At 52.6% G+C, this 17,492-nt stretch overlaps 2 protein-coding genes across 2 annotated transcripts; one reads left to right on the forward strand and one right to left on the reverse strand.

Moving 5' to 3' along the window:
• Positions 1-7,780: 7,780 nt before the first annotated feature.
• Positions 7,781-14,636, forward strand: CUEDC2 (CUE domain containing 2). Its single transcript, XM_004749382.3, has 9 exons — positions 7,781-7,836; positions 12,641-12,727; positions 13,089-13,232; positions 13,327-13,388; positions 13,470-13,600; positions 13,685-13,867; positions 14,007-14,068; positions 14,150-14,210; positions 14,296-14,636. The coding sequence occupies exons 2-9, from the start codon at positions 12,654-12,656 to the stop codon at positions 14,440-14,442; spliced, it is 864 nt and encodes a 287-aa protein (XP_004749439.1). The 5' UTR covers positions 7,781-7,836; positions 12,641-12,653; the 3' UTR covers positions 14,443-14,636.
• Positions 14,637-14,748: 112 nt separating this feature from the next.
• FBXL15 (F-box and leucine rich repeat protein 15) lies at positions 14,749-16,867 on the reverse strand. Its single transcript, XM_004749381.3, has 4 exons — positions 16,733-16,867; positions 16,415-16,568; positions 15,585-16,090; positions 14,749-15,080 (listed from the first exon to the last, which is right to left on the reverse strand). The coding sequence occupies exons 1-4, from the start codon at positions 16,783-16,785 to the stop codon at positions 14,891-14,893; spliced, it is 903 nt and encodes a 300-aa protein (XP_004749438.1). The 5' UTR covers positions 16,786-16,867; the 3' UTR covers positions 14,749-14,890.
• Between the last annotated feature and the right edge of the window lie 625 nt (positions 16,868-17,492).

The following is a 17,492-nucleotide window of genomic DNA, read 5'->3' on the forward strand; positions in this document are numbered from 1 at the left end:
GAGCACAAGCAGGCAGAGTGGCAGGCAGAGACAGAAACAGGCTCCCCACTCAGCAAGGACCCTCATGTGGGACTTGAACCCAGGACCCTGGGATCATGACCTGAAGGCAGCCGCTTAACCAACTGAGCCACCCATGTGTCCCTTGTCTCCTAATTCTTACTAACAGTCTTTAACAGGCTGAATTTGCAGTATTCCAGGAGTTTGCTGGAGGGTTAGGTCACTAATCCAATTTTAAGATTGGGTCTGGCAGAACTCCAAATCTGATGCCCAGGCTCCAAATGTGGCTCCTTATGGAATTGCTTTTACTGAATTTCCATTTGTTGGATAGCCAACAGCTGCCTGGGTATGCAGGTATGTTATTGAAGTCGTACACCACTTGACTGAATTCTGCTATATTTATGAACCTCATGGAAGGGTTCTTAAGCCTCACCATTTGGGAAGACTTGTTTCTCCTGATGAATGGTTTACTTTTATTTTGGAAGCACCAAGAATCTCATAAGTCATATTTTTCTTTTCGCCCTGGCTTCTAGAGAGTTCAAAGCCAAATTTGCTTAACATCTTTTGTGTAAATTCTGGATCCTCATCAGACACCCCTAGTTTCATCTTATATTCCTTTTTTTTTTTTTAATTATAAAAACACAGGGAGTTGGTGTAGTATAATGGGTCTGCCATGTGACCTTAGGTAAATCGCTTAATGTCCTTGAATTGCAAATGAGGTGGTAGTATTAGGACCTCTATCTCATGAGGGTTTTTTTGTTATTGTTTTTTTTTTAAAGATTTATTTGTCAGCACAAGCAGGGGGAGCTGTGGCAGAGGGAGAAACAGGCTCCTCTGAGCAAGGAGACTGATGTTGGACTCGATCCCAGGACCCTGGGATCATGACCTGAGCCACAGGCACACGCTTAACAGTCTGAGCCACCCAGGCATCCTTTAGCTCATGAGGTTACTAAGAAGATGCCATGAGATGCTGCCTACAAAATGTTTACTACAGTGCCTAGCATGTACTAAATAACCAAATGTTAGTGTTTGTTTTAAAAAAATTGGGGGGGGTGCCTGGGTGGCTCAGTGGATTAAAGCCTCTGCCTTCAGCTCAGGTCATGATCCCAGGGTCCTGGGATAGAGCCCCACATCTGGCTCTCTGCTCAGCAGGGAGCCTGCTTCCCTTCCTCTCTCTGCCTGACTCTCTGCCTACTTGTGATCTCTGTCTGTCAAATAACTAAATAAATAAATCTTTAAAAAATAAAAAAATTTAAAAAAATAAAAAAAATTGTTGGGTGTCTGGGTTTAGGCACCCCAACATTTGGTTGAGCATCCTACTCTTGATTTCAGCTCAGGTCATGATCTGGGGGTGAGGGTGGTTCTGAGGTCTCTCCATGCTCAGCGGGGAGTCTGCTTTTCTCCCTTCTCTTGGCCCTCCCCCCATTTGTGCACTGCTGTCTCTCAAATACATAAATAAGTCTTTAAAAAAATAAAAAATATAGCTTGCTATACAGAAATACATAAAATAGGAAGTTAAAATCTTTTTAATATCCTTATCCCCAAATGATGAGTAGTGTCTAAGCTGTTATTTTTCCTATTTTTTATGTGCACATAATATTAATTATATAAAAGGAATTACACTGTTTTACCTGTTACATTTTACTGTAAGTGTATTTCGGAATATCATTGCATGCCAGTGTACATGGAGTTACCTCACTTTTCAGCAGCCACCCAACATTCTATAACATGTGGATTTTTTTTTCAGTTTTTAGCTATTGAAAGTCCATCCAACAAATTTCTTGAGGGCCTATTATTTGCCAGGAACTGTTCTAGGCCCTGGGGATACAGTAGTGAATGAGACAACATGGAAGTTCCAGCCCTTATGGAGCTCGCATTTTAGGGGGAGAAATAGAGATGGGACAACAGGCTAATAGATAAAGGCAAATTGTTAGAAATACTACAGCAGGAATGAGAGGCTGAGATGGGAAAGGCGAGTGCAACAGTGGAACTTAGAATAAGGTAAACAGGGAGGCTTTCCGAGGAGGTGACATTTAAATTGAGATCTAAAGAATCTGACAAAGCTAGCTGTGCAAAAAGAAGGGTGAGGAAGAAGCTAGGCAGAGGACATGGTGGGTACAAAAGCCCAAAGGAATGAAAGTTACCTTCATTCCTTCAGCCATTTAAGAACCCACAATATGCCAGGCAGTAAGTACTCTAGGGACTGGGGTTATAGGGGAGAGCCAGACAAGTCCCTGACCTCAGGCAGAACCCAGAGAAACAGACTGACAGCAACCAAATGGGTGAACATAGGATATAATGTCAGATAGTGATTAAGTGATGGGATGCAGTCTCCAAGACGATAGCCAGGCCATCTCTGGAGAGGTGATTCTTGGGTTGAGACCTACTGAAGACCTTCACAAGCCATTTGAATACCTGGGGAGAAAAGTACAACAACCCATGGCTGGAGCATCCTTATCCTGTGAGTGAGCAAGGGAGCAAGAAAGTGGCCGTTAATGAGGTTGGGGATGAAGCCAGATCCTGTGGCACGTTGAGAATTTTGGATTTTACTCTTAGCGGGCAGAGTGTTATAAGTAGGCAAGAATGTGATTGGACTTTTTAATTTTTTTTTTTTTTTTTTTTTTTTTACACAGAGAGAGAGACCACAAGCAGGCAGAGAGGCGGGCATAGAGAGAGGGGGAAACAGGCTCCCCGCCGAGCAGAGAGTCCTACACGGGGCCCCATCCCAGGAACCCGAGACCACGACCTGAGCTGAAGGCAGCGGCTTTAACTCACTGAGCCACCCAGGTGCCCCTGGACTTTTTAATTATTCTTTTTTCTTAAGGATTTTATTTATTTGGGATACCTGGGTGGCTTAGTGGGTTAAAGCCTCTGCCTTTGGCTCGGGTCATGATCTCAGGGACCCGCATTGGGCTCTCTGGTCAGTAGGGAGCCTGCTTCCTCCGCTCTCTCTGCCTGCCTCTCTGCCTACTTGTGATCTCTGTCTGTCAAATAAATAAATAAAATCTTAAAAAAAAAAAAATAGTAAATGTACTACAGAGCTATGTCTATGTGTTACATTTTAACCTTGGAGAATTGTCTGCATGCCAGTAAGTCTCAAATCCTTTTTTGAAACCAGGCAGGTTTCAACTAAATACTGAGTCTCACATCACATAAGGTGTGTTTTGTAACTCCTTTCTTCTCTATCCTCTCGGGTTCAGAGCTTGAAGTCTCTTAACATCCTCTATCACTGAGAATCTGCATAGCTCACGGACATTTCTCCCCAAGCCTTCTGCTTATGCCCTAGAAATGCCCATAGCCTGCACACCAGTTTGCCCACAGGCCCAGTGAGAAGAGGGCCCCCGATCACAGGCTTTCTGAAGGAAGAGTGGCCACTCCCTTCAGTCCAGCATGCTGCCATGCATCCTTCCAAAGCCCAGTGCTTTCTCCAGGCCCTGTGGACATAAGGGAGCGCTGCAGGGAGCCTAGATGCCTCCTTCTCTGATCTTTTATTTGAACTTAACCCTTAGAAGCTTAGAACTCATAAAACATCTCAGTTGCCAGGGACTTTGCTGTTCACTTGGTTCAGTCCCCTCAATTTACGTTATGCTGGGAATCCAAGAGAGAAGGAGTGACTCACCCAAGGTTATACAATTGGTGGGAATCTACAACTCCTAGATCTCAGCAGGCTTGGGCCACCAAACTCTGGTTCTGGTGGCTTCCTCCTGGTCTTGCCCCAGCCCTACCTGCCCCTGGCATCTGGTCTGGAGCCCTTCACTCAGTAAACCTGGGTTGTGACTAATTTTAAGCCTTATCCTACCCACCCCTTGCAATGGGGTAGTTCACATTCTATTTAAGGGAATATAATAAGAATCATAATAAACTCACCACACTTAACTGAGAACTTACTATCAGAAGCCCTGAACAGAAGAAGCTATCAACTCGTTTAAGCCTCACAAAACTTCGATATGTGTGATTATTTTTTTTTACCTACAGATGAGGAAACTGAGACCTATACAGGTAAACAGCTTACCCAAGTTCACACAATGGAGAATGCACCTGGGAAATCTAGCTGTACCTTAACTTCTAGGCCCAACTGCCTCTTCTATATTAGACACACTCAGCAAAATGCAAGGAACATTTACTAAACAGCTATGTGCACTTGACTAGACACTATGGGGTTCATGAATGAGCCCCTCTAGAGAGAAATATGGAGGATTTGCAGGAGATCATCTGCTCTGCTGGGAAGTTGATGGAGGCTTCCTCGAAGAGGCATCTGAAAGAGACTTTGAAGGATGTATAGGATCCCAACAGATAGTGATGGGATGGAGGTGTCCCAGGAAGAACTGAGGAGGTTTCAGCATGAGTAAAGGTATGGCAGCAGGACCAGGGAGCAATGTGGTTCATTAGAGGGCAGGTTATAACCAGGGAGAAAGGAATCTCAGGCTTGAAAGCAAAGTGGAGGCCATACTGTGAAAGACTTTAATTACAAAGTAAGGAATAGGGAGAAACTTTTGAGGTCTTTGAACAGAAGTGTTGTCCAAGTTGAAGTTGTTAAAAGATGTAGCCAGTGCCTGGAGGAGCCCCTGGCTGGGATGCTGTGAGCCTGAGCCAGCAGCTTCCCCATAACCTCTCTGTTGATGGTACAGCACAGCCGGGCACCAGAACTGAGTCCCTAGGCCATTTGCTCAAGTTCACAGCCTATGGAATTCAGTTCTCAGAGCCAGGTGGCCAACATTCTCCCAGCCTTGATTCTGCCCTCCTGTGCTCTCTTCTGTGAATTCCTCTGATTCTCACCATGGATAAGGAACCTGGGATCTCAAGATTCCTCCTATCCCAGAGAGGGTCTGAGCTTAGAGCTGAAAAATAGAGCCCATACCCAGGGAAAGGGGCAAGAGTTCTCTGAATTCCCACAGGAGGGATGCAGGATATGAGGGGAGGCGGCTTGGGGCCATGGCAGGGATTCTATGAGTACTGTGGAATCATTTCTTGCCCAGATGTGCTCCTGGTGGGGCCAGATGTTGAGAGGTACTCCAGGAGAAGTCGGGGCGAGGGAAGTGCCAGAATATCTGCATGGAGAAAGGCATCTCTCTGGAGACTGGGAGGCTTCCTGAACCAGAGGGAAACCCTAAAATATGAATCCCCAAAATAGGAGTCCCAAAGCTCCAGCTCCCTGAAAATCTCCCCACCAAAAATGAAGATCTGAGCTACGTGGGATAGGTAGGGGCGTGAAAGAGAAATCTTTCCCTGAAACACGCTTTCATTTCTGGAGAGTTAAACAGGGCAATGGGGGCTATTCCCCATCCCCAGGCAGAGCCACAGCCTATCCCTGGAGAGGAAAAGGCAAGCCTGCAAGCCCAGGAGCCACTCCACCCCCACCCCGCTTGGGTTGTGACCAAGGGCCCACACATACCCATGAAGCCTCCTCTCTTGCTCCTGGGGCTGGATCTGCAGGGATGCTGAGAATGCTCCTTAAATAGGCCCCCTCCCTGCCCCAGCCAACTCCCACCCCCGCCCCATCCTGGCTCTTCTGAGAAAGGAGGAAGGTGTGGGAGGACTGGGCACCTTGCCCAGAGAGCCCTTTCTGACCTCAAGCAAGAGCGGGGACCCCCTCCTTCCTCCCCATCCTTTTGAAGTGTCCCCTTCCTCACCTCAGTCTCTGACTGAGACCCTCCCACCCCTTGAGACCAGCCAGATGGGCTTTATCTCTGCTCTTAATGTCTGGGCAATCTGCCCTTTATGCCTAATTTCAAACCCAATTCCTATTCTGAGGTTGGATGATGGGGAATTGATGTGCTAAGGGAAGCTTCGGCATAGGCTTCTAGCTTTTCCCTTCAGCTGAGGACACCTAGGAGGCAAAAGTCACTTGAGGGAATGGGAAAAGAGCAGTCACCACGTCACTTTTTTCTCCCTACGTGGCTTCCAGCAGCACCCGAAGGGCAGGTGGAATCTGGTCCCATCTTGGGGGTGGAGAGACTGAGACCTGAGGGGACAAAGAATCAGGGGCTTAAGATCAGGCCAGCTATGGAATGCCAAGCAGGAGAAGTGTTCCCCAGAGCTCCTATCTTATAGTTTGTGTGTCCTTGTGCCTGTGGCAGTCCCTTTCCTCAGCCCACTGTCTTCTGACCCCAGAAACAATCCCCTGCTGCACAGAGTAGGGACCCTTCAGGATCTGAGCTGGGAATCAAGGGACTCCCCCTAAGAGGTCTTCCCATGATCCTTCTCCCAAAGCTCAGGAATTTCTTTCTGATGATATCTACCTACATCCAACTGCCAGCCCAGGAACAGGCCAGAAGGGAGGAGAGAAAGGCACAGGGATGGCTGCAGGGATCTCAGGCCAGACGTAGGGACAGAGAAAACCTGAAAGTTCCCGTAATGGGGGTGGTAGGGAGAGAAGAGTCATCAGCATTGTGCAATGAAGGCGGGGATGGGGCTGGGGGAAGGGAGGGACAGCCAAGTCTTTAAAGGACTGGCAGAGGCCTGGGGCTGATGGAGCTTCCCATCACCCCCCTTCCCAGGGGCCAGCCTAGCCAGAGTTCAAAGTGGCTGTCACCACACCTCTCATTAACCCTAGCAGCGCCAGGCTGGCAGCGGCAATGTTTTTATGGGAGACGCGACGCCAAATGTGCTCCCTCATATCTCCTTCCCCTTTCCTGCCCTGACTCCCCAGCAGTGAACATCTCATTCTTTGAGGCCAGAGGACCCTGGTGGGGGTAGCTGGGAGCCTGCAGCAAGGGACAGAGCTTGAGAGGGAGCAGTTCTTAGGGGAGAGGAGAGGATAGGACTTTCTACCTTGGACCATGAGCTCCTGAGGGCAGTGACAGTTTCTGAGTACACAGTACCTTAGGGAACTAGCCCTGAAGGCGCTCATCTCTGCTGGCTTGGGAGTTCCCTTGAAGGGAACTCTTTCCTTCATGACCCATGGCGGGATTCCTGGGAAGGGATGGCTGTGGGTTCCCCCACAGGGTAGCACCGGGAAGCAGAGGCAGCAGGAACAGGAAGAAGGTAAGGCCTTGCTAGGTCTTGGAGTTCAGTTGTCCTAACCTATAAGAGACATGCCAATATGTCTGCCAACATGGGCATGAAGGCCCTGAGAGTTGGCATGGCCTCTAGACTGTCCTGGATCTGGGCTCAGGTTGATACTGACCCAGAACACCCACTCCCTGCTACCTCCGTCCAAACCAGGCTCCACGATCCCAAGACCCAGACCTTGTAACCACCCGAATCTTGCGGGAGACTTTGCTGTTAAGGGAAGGCAAAGAGGACAGATATGGTGGGAAAGGGAGAGTCACCTAAGAGTTGACTGGGTAACGGACCTTGACGGACCTTGACCCTACAATGGACAGGAAGGGGGAAAACACAGGGATTTGGGAAGAACACCAGGTTCTGGACGTAGGGGCCACCAGATGCAATTTAGGATCCAAGTCTGGAAAGACGGCAGAGACGAGGAGAGGGGAGGAAGCTACAGGATTTGAAGGCGGAGATTTTGGGGCAAGGAAGGCAGACGAGAAGACCCTGGGTGGGGTCGAACGGTTCTCGGTGTTTCCCAGCTGACAAGAAACTAGGCGGGGAGGCAGTCAGCAGTTAATAATACTCCACCCACTGGCGCGACCTCCACGCCTAATTCCTCCCAACCCGCAACAAAAATGGCCGCCGCGGGAGCCTGTCCAAAACCCTGAGACAAACGAGCTTGGGCGCAGAAGCCCCGCCCGGTTGTGGGCAATGCCCTTCTCAAAAATGGCTACCGCGGCGTTTCTGAAAAGGAACCGCTCTGGGCCTCGCCTTTGATCTCGTTGGTGGGGCTGGGGGATGAGAGCTGCACCGCGCGGGACAAGTCGCCGGCGGCGCCCGACGGAGCAGGTGATTTCCCCTCCGGCCCCCGGCCCAGGGCTAGGAGAGTCGCGGAGAACGCTGACCCAGGGTACCCGTCCTGTGTGTTCCCCCACGGTACTCTCTGGGGCCCATCGGCCCCCCATCTCTGATTCTCGCCGTGGCCTGTATCAAGGCACATCCCAGCTTACTCAGGCCTCCCTAGTCTTGTGTCCCCAGGGCTGCAACCGCATCCCGGTGCCCTCGGGCCCACTATTCCAGACCCTATGGGTATTCCGCTAGCTTGTTTAGGGTGCTCCTGCTTCAGGGGTGGACCATCATCGCGGTCCCACTTCCTGTGCACCCCACTATCCCCGTTCATGCCCCGGTCTGACTTTGGGTGCCGGAATCCCTTATAGCTCTCAGTGTCCTTGGCGCCTCTAAGACTTTACTTGGGGGTCAGGGGACAACGATGTCCTCTGGAACCTGCATTATGGGACTAGGGCCCCAGGAGCTGGGGTTCATAGGGGCTGAGAAACCAGTGAAGACCCGTGCTAGACCCTCAGAGTGCCCACACTGCTTCCCAGGACTCCTCCCACATGGCCTTCTGCTTTCTCTCCGCCTTAAGCACCTCCCCACCCCAAGGGAACAGCGTGGTACGCCTTCCCCCAGTCTCACTTAAATTTGTCCTGGGGAATCTGTATTGAGCATCTGTAGAGTCCAAGCTTGTGCCTGGTCCTGAGTATCCTCTCAGGCCATCTGGGAGCAGTGAGGATGGGGCACTCAGGGCTCACTGTGGGGAGAAAGTGAGTCCTGCAGAATAAGAGGCAGAGGAAAAGACGTTCTGAGTGGGGAGACGCGTGTAAGCAAAGATTCTGAGGTAGGGAGGAGGGCCAACCAGGCAAGACAGGAAGATCAGAACATCAATTAATTTATGAGGTAGTGTAGCATAGTGGTTAACAGGGTTCTGGAGCCAGACTGCTTGGATGTAAATGTGCCAATAACTGTGTGATCTTGGACAAGTTACTTAACCTCTCAGCGTCTCCATTTCCTTTTGGGCAAAATGGAATAGTATAATAATATTACTTGCTATATTTTAGAGTTATTGTGAGGATTAGGTAAGTTAATACATGTAAAGTGCATAGAATTATTATTACCATCATCAGAGGTATTTAAACAGGACTTATGACAGGATGACAATCACATTTCATGGACATTACCAACGAGGGAGCCCTGATTTGGAGCCCCAAGGAAGTAATGGAATTTTGTGGACTACATCCAGAATTTGAAAATTGTCATGAAATTCATGTTCTTACCCTGCAGAAGGCTGGCTGCTTAGGCTACAGCTTCCCTAGCTCAGGGACTGTGGAGGAGAAATATTAGAAGCGGCCTGTGGGCAGGAAAGCAATGCTGAGGAAGGCTTGAAGGATGGAGAAGGGTGAAAGAAAGAAGTGGCAAGCTTTAAAGGCTGGGTAAAGTTTGGTCAGCCCCAGAACAGAAGAGAGTGTGTTGCTTTAGAAGACAAGCTAGAGCAAAAGCCAAAGGAAGGAAGACATTCTTTGGGGGCATAGTGAGGAGTTTCCCAGTAACAACCTCCTGGCCCTCAGACCTTGATTAGAAACCCAGGGGCATCAGACACATCTCTGAGCACTTCTTCCCTAGAAACTAGACTTTCTCACTGCAGCCCTCGGTCCCAACAGAGGTTGCCAGGAAACTGACAGCAGCCAGGATTTGATGTAATCCAGGGTGGGTGTAGTGGGTCTCTTAGGCGGCTGACCTTTGGGGGGAACTGCATAATGGTATCTGGCATGTGTGGTGTGAGCTGTTCTCCTGTCCAGGGCCCATGCTAGAGTCTGGAGCAAGAGGCAGGCATTTCCCCCTAGTAGGCGAGAGCTTCTCAGTCTTGCTGTCCAAAGTGACTCCCATGCTGTCACAGAAACACTGTGTTACCACTCAGGGGACCGGGTAACTGTGAGCATAGATCGTAGTTCTGTCTCACCCCTCTTGGAAGTCTTGAGATTCCCCCCATCGCCTGGAATATATACGAGCGAGGTGATCTAGATTTAAATCTTTACCACAGTTCAGCCAAGTGAGTTGGGCAAATCATTAAACTCACTGAGCTTCAGTTCCTTCATTTGTAAAGCGGGGAGCTTGAGCATCCCACTCCATAGGATACCTAGTGTACACTCATGAATAAGCCAGGAGTATTGTCCCTGCCCTCATGAGACAATTGGAAGAAACCTTAAACATTCCCCAAATAATTATTTTTAATTATAGCTGCGGAAGGTACTGTGAAATATGGGAAAGTGCAGTCTGCAATGAGGGTGTAAGACAGAGGGGACTGAAGCAGTTCTCAGGGGTCAGGGGCAGCATCCTTTGAGGAAGAAGATTGTAAACTGAGACCCAACAGGTGAGAAGGTGTTAGACAAGTGAAGGGGTGGAGGTGGAAAGCTGTCCAAGCAGAGGAAACAGTTTGTGCAAAGCATCTTGGCATGAAAGAGCTTGAAGGTTGGCAAACTGGAAGAAAGCCAGGGTGGAGGGGAGTGAACCAGGGAGGGTGTGGCACATGGAGAGGCTGGAGAGATGTAGGCAGGGGTAAGGCCCTCAACTAACGGCCACCAAAAGAATCTGGGCTAATCAGAAGGGAAGGGGGACTTCACTGCTAGATTTGTAGAAGGAAAAATAGGATTTTTGTACAGGTTACGCAACTGTGATCTTTGTAAAGAATAGATTTTGGGGACAATACAGTGGTAGGAGGAGGGGCTGGGAGGCTCTGGCAGTGAAGGCAAGAGGTGGATGGAATGGGAGGAGAGATGGAGAGAAGCACATGTGTTGAGAGGTGTGAGAGGTGATGGTCAGTGCTTGGTGACTGGATGTGGGTAAGATGGTGTCAGGATAATTCCCAGACTTGTGGCAAGAGCAGCTGGGTACGTGAACGTGCATTTACATGTTAAGTCACCCACGTGGAGGTGTCCGAGAGGGAGGCGTGCAAATGTGTAGCTACGTGGAGGGGACTGGGCTCGAGGACTGGCATTTGGGGATTGGTGATAAAGAGTTGGTTCATAAAGATGTGGGACCAGACAAGGTCTTGGGGGGAGGTGCAGAGCAAGGAGGGAAGAGGAGCAGCTGTGAGCCTGAGCTTTGCTGCTAGCAGGAGTGAGGGGAACAGAGAAAGGAGCCTGGGAAGGAGTGGCTGGAGAAGGAGAGTGTGATGTGTCAGAAACCGACATCGATGTTGCTTGAAAGGGCAAATATCAGGTGCATCCAGAAAAAATAGCCTTTTCTTTCTTTTCTTTTCCTTCTTTCTCTCACTCTCACCTTCCTTCCCTTCCTTCCTATAGATCCAAAACAGGCAGTATTGGCAAGCTTAAATGGTTCAACCTAATTAGACCAAAACCTGAAAAAGTAACTCATGACCTTGGACTGAGCAATTCTGGTAGAGATGTTGGAGCAGAAGCCAGATGAGCTGGGGAGAGTGGCTAGAAAGGAGACTAATAAGGAAATGGAATCAACATGATTGGATTGGCTGAGTGCAGCAGATCGGGCTGAGAGAGGGTGAAATCAAGGGTAATTACCAAGTCTCAGGTTTGGCAGCTGAGTGAGTAAATGGTAGGGTCAGCCAGTGAAATGGGGGGGGGGGTGTTACACCAATCATGAAATATTGTGAGTGTGGGGTAGGTGTAATCTGAGATACCTCTGAGTCTTCTGAGTGGGAAGACGAGCTGACATTTGGGCCTGTGGAGCCATGTGTTCCCGACTCCCACATATGGACTGTTGGGAGTCAAAAGCATGTAGATGGGAATGAAATAAGTCAATGAGTATTTATTGAACATTTACTAAGTACAAGCAGTTGTCTAAGTGCTAGGGTTACACCAGTGAATAAGACAAAGACCCCTGCACCTTGAAGCTTACAGTCTATGAGGGAGGTCAGACAATAGGCAAATAAACATAAGATAACATTAAACTGTAATAGATGCTGTATAGGAAATGAAGCAAGGTAAGGGACTAGGGAGTAGCAGGAATACTCCCTATTTTTGGTAGGTTAGTCAGGGAAGGTCTCTCAGAAGGCAACATTTGAGCAGAGCTCCAGAGGAGATGAGGGGATGAACCATGTAGATATATGGGGGAGATAGGAAGGAAGAAGCTGGGGAAGTTTGAGGACCATCAAGGAGGCTGGTGAGGCAGGAGTGGAGTGAGTGATGAGGTTGGAAAGCCGGGCAAAGGCCAGATCTTGGAGGGCTCCATAGGCTTTGGAATGGAGGATGGAAAGTCCTGTGTAGATAGCCCCAAGTTGCTGGATTGGGCAGGAAAAGAGAATTTCTGAAAGACTTCCCCTTCCATCAGAGCCCCAGAGCCAGAAAAGCCCCTTTGTGCAGTGGGTGGGTGGCCCATTCTAGCTGGGGGAAGGCTGTGCTTGGTCCTGAGGCCTGCTACTTGGGGGGGGGCTAGACAATGGGCCCCTTGTGGTTGGACTTGAGGGCCAAGTGGCCCTCTCTATGATGGGATTCCTCAGCTAAGAGGCATGTGACCCCAAGACCTTGGCTTCTTGCCACAGGGTCTGGCCTACTGCTGGGGAATGGGGTAGAGAGATGGGGAGAGGCCAGGGGAAGGGCGAGGGAAACCACTGTGGAGGCCTCCTCCTGAGACAGGGGCGAAGGAGGTGGAGGGACGGGCAGGGAGGGGGCTGCAGCTCTGCTTGACGGAGCGGGGGAGGGCTGCAGAGCTGAAAGCTGTGGACAGCATCAACAAATGGTTTCCACAGCCGGGCAGGAGGGAGGGGCTGGCCGCGCCTGGGCCTACTGGGTAGGGGCAGGCAGAAGAGGGCCTGACAAACCTACATCTTCTGTCCCTGCAGAAGAGGAGAGAGCATGGAGCTGGAGAGGATTGTCAGTGCAGCCCTCCTTGCCTTTGTCCAGACGCACCTCCCAGAGGCTGACCTCAGGTAGCAGCAGCTCTCCTAGAAGGATCATGCCAGGGTCAGGGTTGGAGCTGCTGGGCAGGACTCTGGGCCCTGGCCCATGGAAAGACTGGGGTGGGAAGCCCTCTGCTCTAATGCAGAGGTGGGGGAGGGCTGATTATGATCTGCTGGTATGGCCTTAATCTTAACCTGTCCCTGTCACTTTGCTGGACAGATGGGAAATCGAAGCTCTGTGGGAGGGTGGGATACTTTCTGGCTTCAAGGCTTGAAGTCTGGTTCATGGAGACAGTGAAGTCAAGGGCTCGAGTCTCAGGCTGAGGGGGAGGGGGTGTTGCTGGAAGTACCCAGTGTCCTACTCAGGGCTTGTCCTGTCCCCTTCCTGCAGCGGCTTGGATGAAGTCATCTTCTCCTATGTGCTTGGGGTCCTGGAGGATCTGGGCCCCTCAGGGCCATCAGAGGAGAACTTCGATATGGAGGCCTTCACTGAGATGATGGAGGCCTATGTGCCTGGCTTTGCCCACATTCCAAGGTGGGATCTGGCTGGGGCAAAGAGGGGGCGGAGGGCCGGCAGACGGTGGAGGGTGGGCAGAGTCGTCCTCTTACCACCCTCCTTGTTTTTTCAGGGGGACAGTAGGGGACATGATGCAGAAGCTCTCAGGGCAGTTAAGTGGCGCCAGGAACAAAGGTGAGTTTGGGGCCTGGGATGACTCATAACCCCCATCCCTCCAAATCCTGACAAACCTGATGCTCTCTCTGCTTCCTTAAGAGAACCTGCAACCACAGAGCTCTGAGGTCCAAGGTCAGATGCCTGTCTCCCCAGAGCCCCTGCAGCGGCCTGAAAAGCTCAAAGAAGAGACTAGGGCTTCTCCTACAGCTTCTGGAGACACCCAGGATGAGGTACTGGTAGAGGAGGGTACTGGGAGAGAATTAGGGGCCAGGAAAGAAGGAAGTACTGCTTCTTGTCAACATCTCTGCCCACAGGCAGCTGGTGCTGAGGAGGAGCTGCTGCCAGGGGTGGATGTCCTCCTGGAGGTGTTCCCTACCTGTTCAGTGGAGCAGGCCCAGTGGGTGCTGGCCAAAGCTCGGGGAGACTTGGAAGAAGCTGTGCAGATGCTTGTAGAGGGGAAGGAGGAGGGGCCTCCAGCCTGGGACGGCCCCAACCAGGTATCCTCTGCTAGACATCTCCCTCCACCCAAATAGCCTCAGCCCCACGGTGCCGTATTGTTAAGTCCCTGCCCCTAGCCTATCCCTGTCAGCTTCTGCTGGTGCCCTAGGCTTTAGACTGGGCTTCTCTTCTCTGCAGGACCTGCCCAGGCGCCTCAGAGGCCCCCAAAAGGATGAACTGAAGTCCTTCATCCTGCAGAAGTGAGTCTGGGCTGGGCTGGGCTAGACCCTTAGAAGGTCTTTCCGGGGTGGCAGGAGCTTCAGCCAGCCAGTTTTTGGCAGGTACATGATGGTGGATAGCGCAGAGGATCAGAAGATTCACCGGCCCATGGCTCCCAGGGAGGTGAGAGGGCTATGGCTGCTAGAGGTGTGGAGTTGGGGGGGACCATCTCCTGGCTTCTGCTTCTCACTGTCCAGTTGCCTGACAGGCCCCCAAGAAGCTGATCCGCTACATTGACAACCAGGTAGTAAGTACCAAGGGGGAGCGATTCAAAGACGTGCGGAACCCTGAGGCCGAGGAGATGAAGGCCACATACATCAACCTCAAACCTGCCAGAAAGTACCGCTTCCACTGAGGCATTTGCCAGACTCTGCCAGAGCCTTCTAGGCTCAGATCCCAGAGGGATGCAGGAGCCCTACACTCTCCCACAGGGCCCGCCCTAACTCCTGTCCCCCTTCTCCACCCTGCTCTCGACTTCCTTGCCCCACACTGTTGACCTCCTCTTGGAGCTGCCCAAGGGCACAGTAAAGGTGGCCCCAGGAAGTGTGAGTGCATTCTGGTCATTTCTGTTCAGCATTGGGGTGATGGGGTACTGTGTCTGTCTGACCTCTCTCCCAACTTCATATCCCTTATCTCCAACAGGGCAGCAGCGGCAGGCAAGTGGGGGTAAAAATCTCTTTATTTGAAGCTCCAGAGTGGGGCAGGGCATCTGCCTCTAACCAGAGGCCCCCACAGTCCAGTTTCCCTACAGTTCATAGTCAGGCCCCGCCACACAGTCCAGCTGTGCCCCGTCGGCAGACAGGTCAGACCTGCAGGTTGACAAAGGGTGCAAAGCCTGCCATGTCCTGCAGCAGCACCAGCGCCTGATGCAGCGGCGGCTCCACGTCGATGTCCACGCCGCGCTTCCGCAAGCGGCTCAGGCTGGGCTCGGCCACATGGTGGCAGTGCCGCACCCGCAGCGAGCGCAGCGCGGGGCAGTACTCGGCCAGCGTCCTGGGGAAGGAGCCGGGTGAGGCTGGGGGCCAGAAGCCGCTGCGCCCACGGTGGGGGAGCCAGCAAAGCCCCTGTCTCCCTCAAACTCAGAGCATACTCTTCCCCCTCCATAAACGAGGGACGGGAGTCTGGGTGGGGTCATACATTCAACGTCTCCAGGGAACCCGAGACTTTCTCCTGTCTCTTAAAGGGGGAAACTGCTCCTTGGCTCCGCCCAGGATTTCAAGATTTACCCCCCACTAGTTGAAGAAAAGCCAGAAACCTGACTATGTGCAATCTGCCAACGTGTAAAATACTGGTTCAAAAAAGTTTTTTGGTTTTTTCTCAACTATGGGCTCTATGGTCTAGGCAATCCTAGAAGCCTTTCCTGGTCTGAATGGGGGTGCCGTGGTAGCAGAAAAATAGCACCACAGCTCTGCCTTGCGACAGCTACAGCCCGCCCCTAACCCGAGGCTAAGTGAGTGACTGTCCTCTTCCCAACCCACCGATCCCATGCCCAGGCACCTGACGCCGTCGCTTCCGACGCGGAGGCAGCCGGTTAGGTCGAGGTGCTCGAGTTCCGGGCAGTTCCGGGCCAACTCCTGGACCGCGGCGTCCCCCACATTGGCGTTGACTGCCAGCGAGAGGCTGCGGAGGCCCGCGCCGCGCCTCTGCGCCAGGTATACGATGGCCTCATCCTTGAGCTGACGGCAGGCGGTGAGGTCCAGCTCCTCAAGGGCCGGACAGCGGTCGGCGAGGCCGCGCAGCGCCAGGCCATCTACCCAGTCACAGTGCGCGAGCGAAAGGCGCTGCAGGCGGGGGCAGCCCTCCGCCAGCGCCCCCAGCGCGCGGCGGCTCAGTTGCCCGCAGCCGGCCAGCGCCACGCTCCGCAGCTGCGGATTCCGCGTCAGCACAGGCACCAGATCCTCGTCCGACAGCCATTCGTGACACGGCGCCAGCGCCAGCTCCTGCAGCCCCTCAGCGTCCCGCAGCAGCCAGGCCAAGGCGGCCCGCGGAATCTGCGGACCCACCTGCGGGCAGGGAGGCACCTCGACTCTCAGCGGGTCCCGGGGGCGGGACGGACGCTGCTTCTCCGCCCCTGAAGAGTTCTTTCCCGTCAGCAACCCACCCTCGGGGTTTGCCACCTGCCCTCCCAGGAGAGACCCCAAGCGCCTTCTGAGTTGACACCCGGCCCTCGCCCTTTGAGAGTACTTCCCGCGGCGTGGATCGCTTCCCCGGCACTCTTGGAGGACCGGGAGGGTCCGCAAGGGTAGACAGACAGGCTGGGGGGCTGGGCTGGAGGCGGGGCGGGGGCGGTACCCAGACGGGGCGGGGTTTTGGCCTCCTGCTCTCACCTGAGCGGCGTCGAAGCGGCGCAGCCCCGCCAGGTGCAGCTGCACTAGCGCCCGGAAGGCTCGGCTGACGCGCTGCAACCGGAGCAGCTGGCGTAGCGGCACCCGGCTCAGAACGTGTGGGAGCAGCACGTCTTCCCAAGGCAGGTCCAGGAGCCTGCGGGTAAAGGGGCGTAGGCGGTGGCGTCCCCGGGCCGCAGTCACCAGCGAGACCGCCTCCGTTATGCTTCTGCGCCCCGGCTCCTAAGAGCGGCCCCCAGACCCGGCCCAGTTGAGCCCCAGGTCCTTCTTCCCTTTCCCGGCCCCTCCGGTGCTCGGTACCTGACGGCTCCGGGCTCTTGCTCCCCTCCGGACGGCTCCATCGGTGGCTCCATCGGCTGCCTATTGCGCGTGCGCAGTAAGGTCTTCTCGCTTTGGCCTTGGAGCGGCCTCGGCGAACCCGCCTCCTTGGGCTGTAGAGGCAGACCGATTCAATCGAGTGCGATCTCACTGAGGATCCTATCTAAAAGCGTTCCGGATGGATCTCGAAACTGAGGGCGAAACAGACCGGAGGTGTTACATCAGACCTCGCCTTCGCGGCTACAGGGCTTGAGAACTGAAGCTGGAGAATGCGATGGTGCAGCAGAGACTGGGTCTTTTTTCGTCTTGGGCCAGTGGCCGCCTCTGAGTGAAGTGGTGATGGGAGGAGCAGGCAAAGCCAAACGCAGAAGGGGCGGAGCCAAGACTCCAAGGTTCTGGGCCTACTCTTTGCCCTCTGGTCGTGTTTAGCGACTTTGAAAAATGGGGAGAAACTATCCAGGCTTTTACCGTCTGGCACATAGTTGGTGCCCGGTAATTGTTGAATGAATCGAACGGGCGAAGGTAGATTTTTTTCTTCCTTCATCAAGCAAGCTTGCCCAAACCTCTCATTCCTGGTTAGTTATGTAGTACAGAGCTGTCCAGCCCCTTCCACTCCCGCACGATTTGGAATGGATTTGCACCTCTAGGGGAGAGATATAGGGGGCGCTAAGAAGGATTATCTCTCCAGCTGGGTCCCTATCTTTTCCCCAGGAGGTCTAGAGTCCTGAGAAGAATGAGTGCT

The sequence above is a fragment of the Mustela putorius genome, unplaced genomic scaffold (genome assembly GCF_011764305.1).
Source record: "Mustela putorius furo isolate JIRA1106 unplaced genomic scaffold, ASM1176430v1.1 tig00003909_pilon_pilon_pilon, whole genome shotgun sequence".
In the NCBI taxonomy this organism is placed as follows: Eukaryota; Metazoa; Chordata; class Mammalia; order Carnivora; family Mustelidae; genus Mustela; species Mustela putorius.